This window comes from Prionailurus bengalensis, chromosome D3 (assembly GCF_016509475.1).
Source record: "Prionailurus bengalensis isolate Pbe53 chromosome D3, Fcat_Pben_1.1_paternal_pri, whole genome shotgun sequence".
In the NCBI taxonomy this organism is placed as follows: domain Eukaryota; kingdom Metazoa; phylum Chordata; class Mammalia; order Carnivora; family Felidae; genus Prionailurus; species Prionailurus bengalensis.
The window spans coordinates 7470720-7487842 of NC_057356.1; the positions used below are offsets into that span (position 1 = coordinate 7470720).

The following is a 17123-nucleotide window of genomic DNA, read 5'->3' on the forward strand; positions in this document are numbered from 1 at the left end:
TATTTTTGGCCTCTTGCCTCAAAAAGCCACTCACACTGGAGTTCAAATATGCTAGACTTGACAAATCTCTGCAGGGTTAAATGGCTTCTTTGCTGGGTTCTCCTCCAGGGTTCTCTTCTTCCTTCCATTTCAGCTACTCCTTACTATTTAGACTATTCCTTATTTTTAGATTGAGAGTTCATCTGAATACCTACCTAGTTACCAGAAACTGGATGTCGGGCTGTCTCTGAATATTAGTTATTATTCTAGAGATGTTAAAAAAGAGATCATACGGTTACAGAAGTGAGTTATTTAGTTATGGCTTGTGTCTTAGCCTCTCTTTGCCTCATCTGTAAAATGGGATGAAAATAACACCACCTGCCTCACGGAGCTGTCATGAGAATTAAACGCAGTATCTGTCAAGCACATAGAACAGTGCTTGGCACATAGTAAGTGCTAGAGACCGGAGAGTATTTGTTAAATAAAGGACCTGGGTGATCCTTTGCACCTTTATGACCTATACTAGGAACTGAAGTCCAACTACCCCTCTTTCTGGGCTGCCAAATTCAACCCTTAATCCACTGTTGCACAGGGAGGAGGTTTGAGGAGGTTTCCACCTCTGGAGGGTGATATGAAATTGTGAGTGCAGGCCCGGCTCTTGCTTCTTGGCAGCTTTGGTCCTCACCTAGCAACTTGCAGGAGCAAGTTGTTTTCATAAACAGAGGTGCTTTGGTGTTTGGGGAGCAGGCCATTAGCAAAGCCCAGCAAAGGGGGAGAACTGAAGAGAATGCTCCAACCACAGAATGGTTCCTCAGAGACAGGAGCCAAAGGGTGTGCTGCAGGGTATGAAACCTCCCTCCTATTATAGAAAAGGACACGAAAACTCAGAAGCCACACAGCCAGTTAGCAAGCAGGGTTCTGGCCAGAACCCTGCTCTCGTATTGTGGTCTCTGGGGTTCCCCACTCCACATCCATCATAAAGTTGGTAGCTGGAAATCAACATGGCAGGAATGTTGACACGATGGAAACTGGCAAGTGCTTTTCGTCAGGACCCTCCTGTCCCTCCTCTTTCCAGAGCTGGTTGGTGAACATTTACCAGCCTACCACTGGTAGAGCCTAATGGGGTCTCAAATGATCGTGGGGGAGATCTCCCCTATAGTGTGGGCCTTATGATAGACTGGGGAGACCTTGGAAAAAAAATTTGTTTTGACAAACCAGATGCTGCAATCTGCCTCTCCGTGTCTTTCTTCCCTAAAACTACAACTGTAAAAATTGTCACCAGCTCAGACACTAGTGAATCGGCAGTTTGCATATCCATCCATGCAGCCATTGGCTTGCCCAGAAGCTGAGTCACTTGAGATCGCATAAAAATAAAGAGATAGTGGACATGAAGTGCTTTGAAACATTCATGTGTTCAAAGGTGAGTCAGTGTAGGCCAGACGCTCTTCTAACAACAAGTGATTAAACACAGGATGTCTGCTGAGGACCCAGTGACTGGGAACAAAGTTAGAGATCTGTCCACAAACAGGCTTGGTGAGTTCTCAGGTCAGGAATCTAGAAGGCTGCCCAGATGCCTTTTGCCTCCTTCCTGCATGCTGCCCAGCTTCTGAATATCCTTCCCAGTTTTGGGTGAGCCTTTGGGGGTGAAGGCCAACCCCTCCCCAGAAGCTGTCTGCCTCTTCTCCCAAGGCGTTAGGTCCTGGGCATGGGTTGCAACCTTAGACTGGTGGATGGTTTAGCCAGTTGGTGTTTTTTTTTTTCTCTTTTTTTTCCCTATGTTTGTTTGTTTGTTTACTTTGAAAGAGAAATAGTGTGGGCAGGGGAGGGGCAGAAAGAGAGAGAGAATCCGAAGCGGGCTCTGCACTGACAGCAGAGAGCCTGATGCAGGGCCTTGAACCCATGAACCCATGAGATCATGACCTGAGCCAAAGTTGGACGCTCAACCGACTGAGCCACCCAGCTGCGCCTAGCCAGTTGGTTTTTTAAAATATTAGTTTTATTGAAATGTAATTAGCATGCCATAAAATTCACCCTTTTAAAGTGTTTTTTGGTATGTTTGTACAGAGTTGTGAAACCATCACCACAGTTATTTTTAGAACATTTTTGTCATCCGAAAAAGAGATCCTCTCTCCACCCAAGGTTAGAGGCAGTTACAGAAAGCCACAAATCTGCTTCTTGCCCCCGTGGATTTGCCTATTCTGGGCATTTCACACAAATGGAACATGCGATGCGTCCTTTTGTGTTTGGTGTCTTAGCGTATTTTCAAGGTTCATTCGTGTTGTAGCGTATGTACTAATATACTTCATTCCTTTTTATGGATCAATAATATTCCATTGCATGTGTGGATTTACCACATTTTGGTTATCTAGGCATTCACCGATGAACGCTGGGATGTTTCTTCCACTGTTTGGCTCTTGCAAACACGGTTACTATGAAAATTACCATACAGGTCTTTGTACAGATGTGTCTCTCGCCTGTGTATACGGAGGAGTAGAACTGCACGGCCATATGGTAACTCTGTGTTTAACATTTTGAGCAGCTGGCAGACTGTTTTCCACAGCAGCCGTGCCGTTTTATGTTCCCACCAGCAGTAGACTAAGGTTCCAACTTCTCCACATCCTTGCCAACACTTGTTTTTTTCTTTTTTCTTTTAGCCATCCTAGTGGGTGTGGAGTGGATCTCACTGTGGTTTTTTTTTTTTTTATTTTCATTTTTATTTTGATTGTTGAGGGAGTGTGGGGGCCGTGGAAAAATGACTTACAGCAAAAGTGGCCCCTGCAGAGCCCCAGAGGATTGGAGGCACTGAGCTCACGCATCTGGCCTTTTTTTCGTTCTTAAAAAATATATATATTACTTTTTAATTTTTTTAATGTTTATTTTTAAGAGAGACTGAGCATGAGTGGGGGAGGGGCAGAGAGCGAGGGAGACACAGAATCTGAAGCAGGCTGCAGGCTCTGAGCTGTCAGCACAGAGCCGGACTCGGGGCTCGAACTCACAAACCAGCTAAGTCGGCCGCTTAACCGACTGAGCCACCCAGGTGCCCCTGGCCTTCTTTGGTTCTTGCTCATTTCAGAACTTGCTCATCTTCCACGAAAGCTAACCAGCTTCTGATATGCTGCAAATCAAAGATCACGACTGATACCATACTGAGGTTGCCCCTTAGTCTTTACACTTCTTTATACTTCTGAATTGCATCTTGTTGCAATCCTTTCCTTCTCCCCCAAATACCAGAATACTCTCCTGGCTGTTGTCCCTTTGCCCAGCCATCCCCTCCTGCCCATCACCCAGTCCTACCTCTCTAACATGCAAATGTAATCCATTTCTCCTCCTTTACTTTAATCTTCAAGTTTAACCTCCTTAGTGCACAAGGCCATCCCTAATGTAACCATTGCTTTCTCTGGGTTGCTCCCCTGCCCCCACCCCCAGAGACCCCTCAGATTGGCTTAGAGTGCCTCATTTATGTAATTTCTCCTCTACCTACCCTGATCTCCTCCTCCTTCCCACCCCATCTGCTCCAGATGCCCCTATATCACATCACAAAATACTGTCATTATCATTGGCATGTCTGTTTCCCTCACTACAATGTAACCTTCTTAAGGGCAAGAACCACGCTTTGTGCTACAGTGTATCCAGGGCTTAGCATGCTGCGTTGACCCGGGGGTCGCTTAGTGAGGATCTGCAGGCTGCAAGTTATTGCCATCCCAGAATTTAGTCTACAAAAGTGGAAAAGGTAGAGGTGGCCAACAGGACACAGGAAGGGGTAAGTGGCATGCATTTGCTGACACTTTACTGCATAGCTGGCTGCCTTCGGGCAGTTGCCAGCGACTAGAGTAAGATCTAAAGAGTAAGATTTAGAGGGGCGTCTGGGTGGCTCAGTTGGTGGAGCGTCCGACTTGGGCTCAGGTCATGATCTCAGGGTTTGTGGGTTCGAGCCCCACGTCGGGCTCTGTGCTGACAGCTCAGAGCCTGGAGCTTGCTTTGGATTCTGTGTCCCCCTCTCTCTCTCTGCCCCTCCCCTGCTCACTCTCTCTCTCTCTTTCAAAAATGAATAAACTTAAAAAAAAAAGTAATCTCTTCCCCCAGTGTGGGGCTCAAACTCATGACCCCAAGATCAAGAGTCACAGGCTCTACTGACTGAGCCAGCCAGGCGTCCCAGAGTGTTTGGTTGTTATTGTTGTTGTTTTGTTTGTTTTCCTTTAAGCTAAGCTAGCAGAGGGTAGTTCTTTTTTTTTTTAATTTTTTTAACTTTTTATTTTTTGAGAGTCAGAGAGAGACAGAGCATGAGCGGGGGAGGGGCAGAGAGAGAGAGGGAGACACAGAATCCGAATCAGGCTCCAGGCTCTGAGCTGTCAGCACAGAGCGCGATGCGGGGCTGGAACCCACAAACCGTGATATCGTGACCTGAGCCGAAGTTGGACTCTCAACCGACTGAGCCACCCAGGTGCCCCAGGACACAGATCTTTTCAAAAAGACCCTTCTTGTCTGTAGTGCCTGGAAGCACAGCAGAGGTTCATGGCGACAGAGGACGGACAGCAAGTGAGGTAACACAAAAGCAACCAGCCCTGACTGGCTTCGGGAGTGTTTGCTTGGGAACAGAGAGGCGTAGGGCAGAGCACGGAAACCATTCCGGGGCGACTGACTCAGAGAGGTGGTGTGTGTGTGTGTGTGTGTGTGTGTGTGTGTGTATACACACATATATTTAACTTTTAATTTTGAGATAATTTTAGATTTACAGGGGAGTTGCAAAGGTAGGACAGAGAGTTCCCACGAGCCCTTTGCCAGCTTCCCAGGTGTGTACCCCCGTGTAACCACCATATAGTGATCAAAACGAAGACATTAACATTGCTGCAATGCCGTTAACTCATCTACAGACCTCACCTGGAGTGCACGGTTTCCCCGTGTCGCCTCCTGTCCCGGACATCCCTTCCGAGGTCCCATTTTGCACTTCTCCACCATGTCTCCTTAGTCTCCTCCTATTGGAGGAGACTTGCTCGTCTTGACCTTGACGGTCAAGAGCATGTCGGTTTGGTCTGGTCGTTTGTATGGATGCACTGTATTTGTAAAACTCTGTTGGGATGAGGGATCCTGGCCTAGGGGGTACGGCGGATGCAGTTTTCACTGCAGGTTAAGAATGGTTTTCACATTTTTAAATGGTTGAAAAAAAAAATCAAAAGAAGGTGATTTTGTGATAGGTGGAGATGATCGTAAAATCCAAATTTCAGTGTCCATTAAGTAAACTTGGTTGGAACACAGCCACAATCATTCTTTTCTGGATGGTCTGTCATTGCCTTTGTATTTCGATGGGCAAGTCAAGGAGTTGTGACAGAGCCATAAGGCCTGCAGAGCCTTGACATTTACCCTCTGGCCCTTTACAGAGAAAGACCCCAGTGGAGAGAGCCTGGCAGGACCTGGAGCTCACCTTTGCTCTAAAGCAAAGCCAGCTATTATTAAAGAGCTGTGAGTTCATCCATCCAGTCATTCCACGGATACTTACCGAGGGCCCATTGTCAAAACCAGCAGAAACCCCTATTCAGGCAGGTGCTAACAAAGCTAAAACTTCGGAACCGGAGGAGGTTAATGCTCATCAATCATCTGCCCAGGTCTCAGGTGCAGGTGTCCTGTAATAATAACAAGTCACTGCCCCATTTTGAGCTCTGCCTTATGCTGGTAACACTTTCCTTGTACCCTCTCCTTTAATCCTCTCAACCACCCAGGAGAATTCCAGGAGGAACCTGAGGTTTAAGAGATTAGATTAGCCACACCCAAGGGTGCATAGGGAGCCACTAAATGGCAGGAGCAGCAAATGAGCCCAGTCAAGCCCCTGGGCTTCCAGAGCAGATGGTGTCCGAACAAAACCCTCACCATGCTTGAGAAGAGCCTCGGGGTCTGGAGCAGAGGGAGTGGGGTGGGGAGGCTGCTGGTGGTTCCTGAACTCTAGAAGCAACAAACCAGGATGGTTTGGTTGGTCAGTAGCCAGACACCCCACCTGAAATAGCGTTCTTCCAAAAGAGCATCACAATCTTCAGCCTTGATGTTCAAGCCCAACGATTATCCTTCTTTGGTCTTTTCCTCGCTCCTCTTCTGGCGTCGCTGCTCTGCCATGCACGCCGCGGGAGAGTCTGGGTGCTCTGCTCACTTGGCAGGGAGGCTGTCCTCCACTCCCTCCCCTGAGTGGGGACACTGATGTCCTACATCCCATGTGGCCAGCAGGTGGGGCCTGCCAGGAATGGGAGGCAAAGGGCCTCCTGGTGCTGAAAGGCGCACAGGTCCTCTCCGTGTGGGTCAAACGGGTTGAGAGACACCCAAACAAAAGCACTTGCAGAAAGGGGCCCTGACGGTGAGAAGGGCGCCCCCTGGCCAAGCTGGGCTGGGAGCGGTTGGGAACACTATTGACATGAATGCTGCTGTCCCCTGGGGTTCTGGCCTTCCTGGGTGAACGTCAGAGCCAGGGCCTCACCCCCCCACCCCGCCCCCCGTACTGACCTGGAGACGCAGGAAGTCGGATTGACACAGCGTGACAGTGGTTCCAGCTCACGGGTCCAGCCACAGTGGGTCCTCCTGGTCACTGGCCAGTTCTGCTCCAGACAGTGATTCCAGTACATGTAGTCGATCAGAACGAAATCAGTGTGCCGGATTTAATGAAAGAAGCCCTGGCTGGTGTCCGGACAGCATCCCATTCTGAGTAATTTTTTTGAAGAGAACAGTCATCTGAGAGTTTCCTGTTTCCTAAAATGTCCCCAGGAACTTTTTAACTGGCTTGGTAATATGTCTCCTAAGCCCTTAGCAGCTGCAAAATTGATTCATAAAGCATGTTTGGTTTTTTCTTCTGTCTTGTTTTATTTCGCCTTTTTTTTTTTTTTTTTTTTTTAAAAAAGAACAAAATGTAAACCAGGTTGCAAAGCCCTGGCCACACAACCTGATGAGAAGGCGCCTGTGGGACCCTGGCCCACGCTGCCTGTCCCAAGGTCACGGTGACGCAGCCGGGTTTGGGGTAGATGGTTCTGTTCTATGTTCCCAGGCGTTCCAAAGACTCACTGAGGCCACGTCTCCAAGAGGACCCCACGCAGCAGGGAGGGCCCAGTGCATGAAGGATGAAGCTACTGCCATTTACTTCTCTTGCATACACTGTGGTCCTTAGCAAGAAGGGCCTTTAGGGGGTCAGAGATGTTATCTCACGTGCCAGCGCCTCTGGGGAAGGGCCCGGTTTGGGTGGGAGGGTGCGATGGGCTCAGCGTGCGTACAGAATAACACCTGGCACTTGTGTCTGAATGAGAACTCATAGCTGATAACAAATCTCTAAAATCAGACCATAACTTTCATCTGTTTGCACAATGATGATACTCTAGTCTCAAGGTCAGAACACTGCTGAAAACTTAGCAGCGTGTCCTAAATGTCCCCCGAGCTGGGGAGCTGGGCCCCGTTTGTGCCCACTACGTGCTTGGGAGCCCTGTGGAGGGGGCATAAGGCGGCGGCCGATCACCCAGGCCTGTGGGAGGGGTGCGGGGGGGGAGGGGAGGCTCACAGACTCCAGGTGGCAAGTTCTGCCCCCACCCCGCAGGCCTGGCCGGTGGTTTCTGGTCCAGGTGCTGCACACACACCGGGCCCCAGGGGTGCTTTTTTGCATTCTCTCTGGCAGTTGCCACCGGGGTTAGGCATGGCCGGTGAAGCTCTCCATAACGGCCGCACACAACTGCCTAGTTGTTTTGCTGATGAGAAGGCACGAGCGGGGACTCTCAGGAGCCCAGGACGCCCAGCAACCCCCCGCCGGTCAAACAGCAGGCAGGGGCGATCCCCATTAGACCGTATGATGCCAAGGGTCCGGGGAGGGGGAGGGAATAAGGCCGCACGTGTCCCTAGGAAGGCCTACGGCAGCTGGAACCCTTCTCTGCGCCCCAGGGACCAGCCACCTGCCTGTCCTGTTCAACCCCTCTCAGGCAGCACTGCCTTGGACAGAGCAGAGAGCCATCATTCTCCAGCCACCATTCACATCCAGCTGCCAGTGTGTTTTTTGCCTCCACCCACTCTTCTGTTTGAGAAACAGTGGAATGTCCAACTTCGTGAATTCCATTGCTTAACCGAAATTTCCTTTTAATGTCTAAATGTTCCAAAGATTAGGGTGGGGGCAGGGAAATACAGGGAAGCAGTGCCTCTGGGGGGGGGGGGGGAGAACCCGCACACACAAAGTCCTTTGTGCCTCAAACATTCCTCACAACTTCACTGACCAGAGGATCTTGTGTGAAATCTTGTGAAATGGTTAGGCCAAGAATGTCAGTCGTGAATATTTCTGCAGTGATTTCGTCTGGAAGTTGTTCTTCAAAGCAGATTTCTGAACCTAGCCAAACAAGAAAACAAAACAAATGCCTTCATAATGATGAGGTTTCTAACTCAGAAGCACGTTCCAAAAATACAAGGAACCGATACTGAACAAAAGTGAGAGGCGCTTTGTGCCCCGGTTTGTCTGGGAGTCCTTCAAAAGCCCCGGGTCGGTTTGGAGCACTCTCACCGAATCTCTGCAAACTTCATGGGAAAGCCTTAAACCACACGGTGTGGTTGATTTACTGTTTGGAGACACCGAGGAACACAGCGAAAGTTACAGTCTGATGTCCTGAGAACACAGGGAATGGGGGAGGGGAGCTTGGAGGCTCGAAACGACCCCCTGGATACTGGAGTCTAGACCTGTCTGAGATCAGGAACTCTGTTTAATGTGACACTGGGATGGGCAATAACAGGAGAGGGAGAAGGAAGCCTCGGTGGGGGGGGTCTTTGCTCGTGACCCCAGTCTCGGTACCGGTGACGGGCTTTGACCACCGAGGGGCTTCGGGCAGCGTCCTGGGAGACACCCCCGTGGGCCCGGGAGAGCTGTTTAGACTGGTTCCTCCAGAGCTTAAATTCCCAGCCTAACTTTGGGTCCATTTTCCTCCCTCCGGGGGACTAGAGAAGGAGGTGAGCAATCCTTAGGCAGGAAAGGAGGACGAGCTTTAAAAACTTCCAAGCACTAGCAGCTCGAAGCCGGGCTCGTGCCTGTTTGTAGCCCTGTCCTTCTCCAAGTCTCTGACAACACGTCTCCTGAAACACCTTCCTAGCTGTATCTTCTCCCAGCGGCCAGTAGGCACGCACCCAAGCCGAAAAGATGCAGACCGGTCGGGGGAATAAAGGGCGGAAGTAAGGCCAGAAGACACAGGATGGACAGCGCACGGCAAACAAACGTGACCGCGCTCACTGGTCTTTCCTTGCTCGCGCTGGGGCCCCGGCAGACTTGCTTCGTTGTGGGCACAGTATGAAGGAGGATGGTTTGCACCAGTCAGGAGAGAGAAATACGCTTAAGTCTACGACAAATTAGTGAGCTCCGGCTGCAAGCCCGGGCAGGGTCAGGAACGGTACCTTTGATGGAGGAGGCTGCGGGCTCGGATTTCCACCCCTCGGGATTCAGTCCAAACAGCGTAGCAAAGCAGTCACACATCTCCTCCTCAGTCATGTGCTCACCTGAGTATCGTAAAACGAAAGAGCGTCCGCTCCCACCCTTGGGGCTCCGCATAATGTCAGAGCTTAGCATCGTCATTCTGAGGTCTTAAAAGAGAATTATTCCACGATTTCCTTTCCTTGAGACACAAAAACAATCTACAGAGTCCCGTGTTAGACATATCCTTCCTTACACGGTGTTAAGACTGGTGTTGCTCATACAGAGAATAAGACAACTCTCTTTTTATTTTTAAGTTTATTTATTTATTTTGAGAGAGACAAGACAGCATGAGTGGGGGAGGGGCAGAGAGAGAGAGAGAGAGAGAGAGAGAGAGAGAGAGAGATTCCTAAGCAGGCTCCACATTGCCAACACAGAGCCCAATGCAGGACTCGAACTCATGAAACCACAAGATCATGACCTGAGCCGAAACCAAGAGTCAGACACTTAACCGAAACCGACTGAGCCACCCAGGCGCCCCAAAGACAACTTTATGATCAAGACTGTGCTCTGCTTCGTTCCATGTTCCCTCACACTAGAACCACCAGTTTGATGAAGAGGAAACTGTCACCCGAAGAGAAAGCCTACTTGACTTCCTCACATGAAATATTGAGGAAAACAGCAGGTAACGAGGAAAAATCTTACACTGGTGTGGTTTTTATCTCACGATCACATCCCAGTGTCATAATAGCCCTGTGACATTGGTGGCTAGCACTTTCATTCATAAGTGAGGACACCGACTCAAGAGGTTCAGCAAGTTGGAACACAAGTCAGAGTCTTAGGGGACCCAGGATGGCGCCCTTCCCATCACCCCGCGTTTGCCAGCTCTGTGGGTCAGCAGGTGGCATCCCTCATGGTTGAAGCCCCCGTCCGATTAAAGATGCCAGGGGGTCCAGGCACCTGGGTGGCTCAGACAGTTAAGCATCGGACTTCAGCTCAGGTCATGATCTCACGGCCCGTGGGTTCGAGCCCCACGTGGGGCTCTGTGCTGACAGCTCAGAGCCTGGAGCCTGCTTCAGATTCCATGTCTCCCTCACTCTCTACACCTCCCCCACTCACACACTGTCTCTCTCTCTCTCTCTTAAAAATAAATAAACATTAAAAAAAAAAAAAAGAGGGGCACCTGGGTGGCGCAGTCAGTTAAGCATCTGACTTCAGCTCAGGTCATGATCTCACAGTTCATGGGTGCGAGCCCCACATCGGGCTCTGTGTTGACAGCTCAGAGCCTGGAGCCTGCTTCAGATTCTGTGTATCCCTCTCTCTCTGCCCCTCCCCAACTAGTGCTCTGTCTCTGTCTCTAAAAATAAACAAATAAATAAATAAATAAATAAACGTTAAAAAAAAAAAAAAAAGATGCCAGGGGTCTGCCTCCCCAAACACAGTTCTCTCCAGTGGAAATGGCCCAAGAATGTGACAAGATATTCCCTATTTATGGATTTACCTTTCGTTAGAAGCAGTTTTAGGAAATCTTCTCTTCGTATAACCTTCTCTCCTTTTGAATTGGTAAAACCAAGGATGTCAAAGCTATGCTGAATGCCACGCATGGTGTTCCCAAAAGGTGGTCTGTGATTAAGGTAAACTTTGAAGAAATCTGGTAAGTTGATTTTGTCAATTAGCTTTCCAGTGTCCACATACTCACTAAATCTGATTTCGTTAAACATATCTTCAATCTAGGGAAGAGATTGGAAAAAAAAAAAAAAAGACCATGGTTAGCAGAAAAGACACTTTGACATACTTCTAAAAATTGAACAGTAACAGACAAATGTTTACAGTTAGCTGAAAACATATCTGTTAAGGGTTGATTATACCCCCAAGAAAGAGATGTTGAAGTCCTAACTCCCAGGACCTCAGACTGTGACCTCATTTAGAAAAAGGGCCGTGGCAGATGCAGTTAGTTAAGATGAGATCATACTGGAGTGGGACGGGTCTTTAGTCCATTGTGAATGGTGTCCTTATAAGAAGAGGAGAGAGACACACAGGGAGGGGATGGCCATGTGATGATGGAAACAGAGAGTGGAAAGATGTGGTTCAAGCCCAGGGCTGCTGGTAACCACCAGAAGCCAGAAGAAGTGAGGGAGGAAGGGTTCTCCCCTAAAGGTTTCACAGAGAATGTGGCCCTGCTGACAGCTGGCTTTATTCTGTGGGAGAATAAATTTCTGTTGGTTTAAGCCACCCAGTTGGTGATGTTTTGTTGCAGCAACACTAATACAGTGGTCAGTTTTTCAATACTATTAGCACAGCTACATTATTATCACCTCTTTCTCGCTTTGTGAGACAGATGTTAGTTTCGTTTAGAAGGTAGAATCCTCACAGATTTGGAAATTAGCTCATAAGAATAAACAGGGGCGCCTGGGTGGCTCAGTTAGTTAAGCGTACGACTCCTGATTTTGGCTCAGGTCATGATCTCAGTTTGCGGGATTGAGCCCAGCCTGGGGCTCCACGCTGACAGCACACAGCCTGCTTGGGATTTTCGGTCTCTCTCTCTCTCTGCCCCTCCCCAGCTTTCTCTCTCTCTCTCTCTCTCTCTCTCTCTCTCTCTCTCTCAAAATACATAAACCTTAAAAAAAGGAATAAGCAAATAATTCAACATGAAACTCAAATATAGGACCAATGGCCCTAATAAATTTCTTAAGACAAGTAGCTGCACCATGATTTCAGTTTTTCACCATGTTTTTCCTTTTTCTCTTTTCCATTTTTATATATACAAAAGATTGTATGTAACTTATGGGGTATAATTAAAAAGTGAATACCTAACAAGCAACCATTCATTGAAAAGATCAACAAAACTGATCAATCTTTAGCTAGAATAACCAAGAAAAAAAGAGAAAAGACTCAAGTTACTAATATCAGAACTGAGAGAACACTAGTACCAACCTCTCAGAAATAAAAAGTATGAACAGCATGTTCAATTATAGTGCATTTCTATATATCTGTAACTGATGATGTTATAATGAGATAACTTAGATGAAATGAACACATTTGTAGAAAGACACAAATGACCAAAACTGACTCAAGAGGAAATAGAAACTCTGAACAGACCTATAACAAGTAAAGAGATTTAAAACTTCCACAAAGAAAAATCAAGGACCAGAAGGCTTCCCTGGTGAATTCTACCAAATATTTTTTTTTAAATACCAATTTTCCACAAACTCTCCCCCCCCAAAAAAAAACAGGAGAAAAGGAAACACGTCCCAATTCATTCTATGAGGACTGCTTTCTGATTTGGAAATTCATTGTGTTTTTTCCAAATTTTCTAGGATGACAAAGAGTGCTGTCATGTCTGTGGATTCAAACAGAAATGTGGTGACCATTAATGTGGTCTCCACATGGGTCTCCTTATGTAACTGCCAGAACAAAAGACAGGGAGAAATATAAAAACAAATAAAACCACTCCTCACTGCCATCCATCTCTCTCTGTGCAGTATTTTTGTACCATGCACATTGCAGGTGGCTGAAATTCAGAAACCCAAATTATACCTGACAAAGGGCTAGAAATGAGTAATTTATTTTAATATCTACATTAAAAAAATTTTTAACGTTTATTTATTTTTGAGAGAGACAGAGACAGAGCACGAGCAGAGGAGGGGCAGAGAGAAAGAGGGAGACACAGAATCCAAAGCAGGCTCCAGGCTCTGAGTTGTCAGCACAGAGCGTGACTTGGGGCTTGAGCCCATGGACTTCGAGATCATGACCTGAGCTGAAGTTGGATGCTTAACCAACTGAGCCACACAGGTGCCCCTTTAATATCTACATTTTATTAAAAAAAATTTTTTTAACGTTTATTTATTTTTGAGACAGAGACAGACAGAGCATGAACAGGGGAGGGGCAGAGAGAGAGGGAGACACAGAATCTGAAATGGGCACCAGGCTCCAAGCTGTCAGCACAGAGCCCGACGCGGGGCTCGAATTCACAGACTGTGAGATCATGACCTGAGCCAAAGTCGGACGCTTAACCGACTGAGCCACCCAGGTGCCCCTATCTACATTTTAAACTACTAATATGTATCCTAACAAGTTGTAGGGCTTGGAATTTTACAAAGAGAGAGAATAAGAGCCACAGAAAAGTAGGAAATAATTTTTTTTTCCAGAACATGAACTCTGCTTTCGTCTGTAGGAATGAATCAGGAATTAAATCTATACTTGTACACAATATTTATCAATAGGTAACCAATTTCTCCCTGTCCAATAAATTACATAGAAAAAAATCAGAAGAGCACCAGTTTGAAGAAACACCAAATATCAGACTGTCTGGGGCACCCTCATGTCTTGGTCTGGCCCCAACTATCAATAAGAAAATAAAAATCTTTTGCAGTCCAACCATCCAACCATAATTTCTGTGAAAGATCTGAGGCACTTTCCATTTTTCCCCCATGGGTATAAAATATATATGTATATGTTTTGCAAAATTCTTATCATATATGTATATAATTTTGTATCCTGCTTTTTCCCCCCCTTTAACACTGTATCTGAGTAATCACCTAGTATTTCCAAAGAAGCCATATATTTTCAATGCAACATTCCAGGAATGATCCTTAGACATAATATCATTGGTTACAGATACACATGAATTACAATCGATACTATGTAAGTAGCTTTAAATTGTAACATCTTTCTATGGAATATTTATTGAGTTTATATTACGTACAGTTGCAAGTTAAATTATGTATAATTTTAGTTATAAATAAAACATTATCCACTATCATATTATTTATACTTTGTACTATGTAATTTTAGTAGTATTATTATAAACATGTGCTACTATTTACTATGAGTCTCTACTATGAGTAGAGACTAGGGCTAGAAGTATGACCTTTGATGATAGACCTAGGTTCCTAAATTCTGGTGCTCCCATTTTCTATGTGACCTTCTCAACTTCCTTATCTTGGAAAAGGGGGTAATGGAGTTTTGAAGTTTATTGCAACAATATATTTAAGGTGCTAAACATAATGCCTAATACACAGTAAGCTCTCAACAGGCAGTAACTATTCTTATGATTATTATACTTTCTATGCCTTTGCTAATTACAATACATATAATTATAATATAAATTATAATTTATAGCTATAAATTATAAATTATATGTATACTTTATAATCACATAAATAATATAAACGATATATACAAATTATAAACGTAACATAATGATTTAACTCAATTCAGAACTATAAGGCTAACCCAAAGATACCAAAAAGGAACTCAAAAGTGGGAGTTACTCATACCCAGAGCGTTCCAAAGATCTCAGGGAACATTCTCAGCACAAACCATTGAGTAGGTGATTCACTTCTTACTCTCTTTTCCCATATGACTGATCAAGAATCATAGCTCGATGGGGCGCCTGGGTGGCTCAGTCAGTTGGGCACCTGACTGTGGCTCAGGTCATGGTCTTACAGTTCGTGGGTTCAAACCCCCCGTCGGGCTCTGTGCTGCCAGCTCAGAGCCTGGAGCCTGCTTCGGATTCTGTGTCTCCCTCTCTCTCTGCCCCTCCCGCACTCTCTCTCTCTCCCTCTCAAAAATAAACATTGAAAAGAAGAAGAAGAAGAAAGAAAGAATCACAACTCGAAAAACAAAGTTGGCAGCTTCGGCATGATTGACATTTCTTTCCTGAGCCTCCTTTGCAAGTGTTGGTTGAAAAGGCATGTCTAAACGAAGTTCACGCTTGGGAGAGGAGCCTTGGAGATGGACTAGAACGCCGAGAGCCTTCCCTACGCTCCAGTGTGAAGCCGACCCCGCTGCCCTGCCTCTGCTTGGCTTCAGCCAGCCCTTTGTTGGCATTCTCACGCCGGCCCTCCCTCCACTGAGGCAGTGTTTCATTTGGGTCACTCGGGGACCTTTAAACATTCTGAGCCCCAGGCCCTGTTCCCAGAGATCCTAAATGAATTCGTCTGGGGTAGAGTATGAGCAGTCATATTTTATAAAAGCTCCTCAGGGGATCTGAATGTATGGCCAGGGTTGAGAAGCATGGCTTTAAGGCGGGGGTTCTCAACTTTGTCAGGGGTCAAAATGACCAGGAGGGCTTATTAAAACAGATGGCTGGTCCCGCCCCCAGACTGATTCAGTGGGTCTGGGATGGAGGGGGAGGGGGGCAGCTGAGAACGTGCATTTCTTATAGGTCTCCAGGTGATGCCAATGCCCCTGGTCTGGGGGCCACATCATGGAGAACCACTGCTCTTAGACCACATCGCTTCTGCAGAGGTGATACTCGTGCCAAAAAGCCTTGTGATTTTCACTGGAGAGGAGTGGTGGCGGGTAGCTGTGAACTTGTTCTTGCTTTGGGCCCACACCTGTCTCCTCCATTAAGCTGTAGCGATCACTTTCGTGTCTATTTCCTCAGCAGCTTCAGAGCCTGCCAGTTGTAGGGACCAGAGAAATAAGAAAGAAAACAAAACAAAACAAACAAAACAAACAATGCAGGCACAAGTGAGATCATGGGAAAATTTTTCTTAAAATATACCAAAGGCTGGGGCGCCTGGGTGGCTCAGTCGGTTCAGCGTCTTGACTTCAACTCAGGTCATGATCTCTTGCGGTTTGTAAGTTCGAGCCCCACGCTGGGCTCTGTGCTGACAGCTCAGAGCCTGGAGCCTGCTTCGGATTCCGTCTCCCTCTCTCTCTCTCTCTGCCCTTCCCCTGCTTGCATGCTTGCTCTCCCTCTCTCTGTCTCTCTCAAAAATAAACATTAAAAAAATTAAAATATACAAAAGGCTTATTTAGAATAACCACTTAGTTACTGCTCTTGTTAGTGCAATTTACTAGAAGTTACCAAGCATTTGGTTTAGTGCTAGGTGAATGAAAGCAAGACACTTAGTGATTCCAGGATAGCCCTACACTCTAGGACTTTATGGTCAGCAAATATCTATTAAGCACCTGCTAGGTGCCAAGCACCGGTCTGGGCCCTGTGAAGAGACACGCAAGAGATCTTAGAATCTTGTTTCAGCATCGTGCTTTATAAATTATGCTTTCTAACCTCCCTGTTAGGCGGTGAGGAACATAAGACATTAGAACCGAGGCCTTCCTCACTGTACAAGCGGGCTCCCGGTGTGGGTCAGTGTCTTTTGTGCTGGTTTTATAGGCTCGCAGGCTGGGAGGACTCTCCCTGCTCCACGCGCCTGCCTCCCGACGCAGGGTGCTCTCTAGAACCTCCTCTGCAGGTGAGGAGCCTGTCTCATCACAGCGCACGTCTTCTCCTCTCCCGGGACCCCTTCGAGTGCTTCCACACTGCCCTGGGCAGGGAAGGAGGGGCGCAGAGGAGTAGGGTTCAGGGCTGGGCAGCCTCACTGCACAGTCACATCTGGAGACACTCCTGCTATTTATGAATTGCTCCGTGACTCACAGCTGCCCCCCGCTTCCTCCAGGAACTATATTTGGACGACAGCTGCCTTTCTCCAGGAGTAGGACATGCCACACCCACTGGATGCAGTCCCAGGCCAGCCCTTGGTGCGCGGCCACCACGCTTTCTCCCTGCTGTCTGGGGTGAGGTGACCCAGAAATGAGAACACCACCCATTCCAGGGCCCTTTATGGTGGTGACCTTCACTCAGCCCCTCATCGGAGCCCAGGTGTCAAACACTTCCAGGCACTGACTCCAGGAAATGGTTTTAAAGGCTTTCCAATCTAGATGACACTTTCTCCAGCTCATCCCAAACCTACAGTGAGGGCTTGTCAGTTAAGCGCTCACAGCTCTTCAAAGTCCT

General features: G+C 47.1%; 1 protein-coding gene across 2 annotated transcripts in view; it reads right to left on the minus strand.

Annotated features, from left to right (window-relative positions):
* Positions 1–8041: 8041 nt before the first annotated feature.
* The window catches only part of CFAP251 (cilia and flagella associated protein 251), a 66757-nt gene continuing 57675 nt past the window's right edge, over positions 8042–17123 (minus strand). The window contains exons 20-22 of one of the 2 annotated variants that reach the window (XM_043557513.1): positions 10878–11106; positions 9361–9462; positions 8042–8311 (exon numbers count right to left, since the gene is read on the minus strand). In XM_043557513.1, the coding sequence (XP_043413448.1) occupies positions 8175–8311; positions 9361–9462; positions 10878–11106 (468 nt within the window). In that variant the 3' untranslated portion in view covers positions 8042–8174. The remainder of the gene's footprint in view (positions 8312–9360; positions 9463–10877; positions 11107–17123) is intronic. The other variant, XM_043557514.1, reaches the window with a different exon arrangement.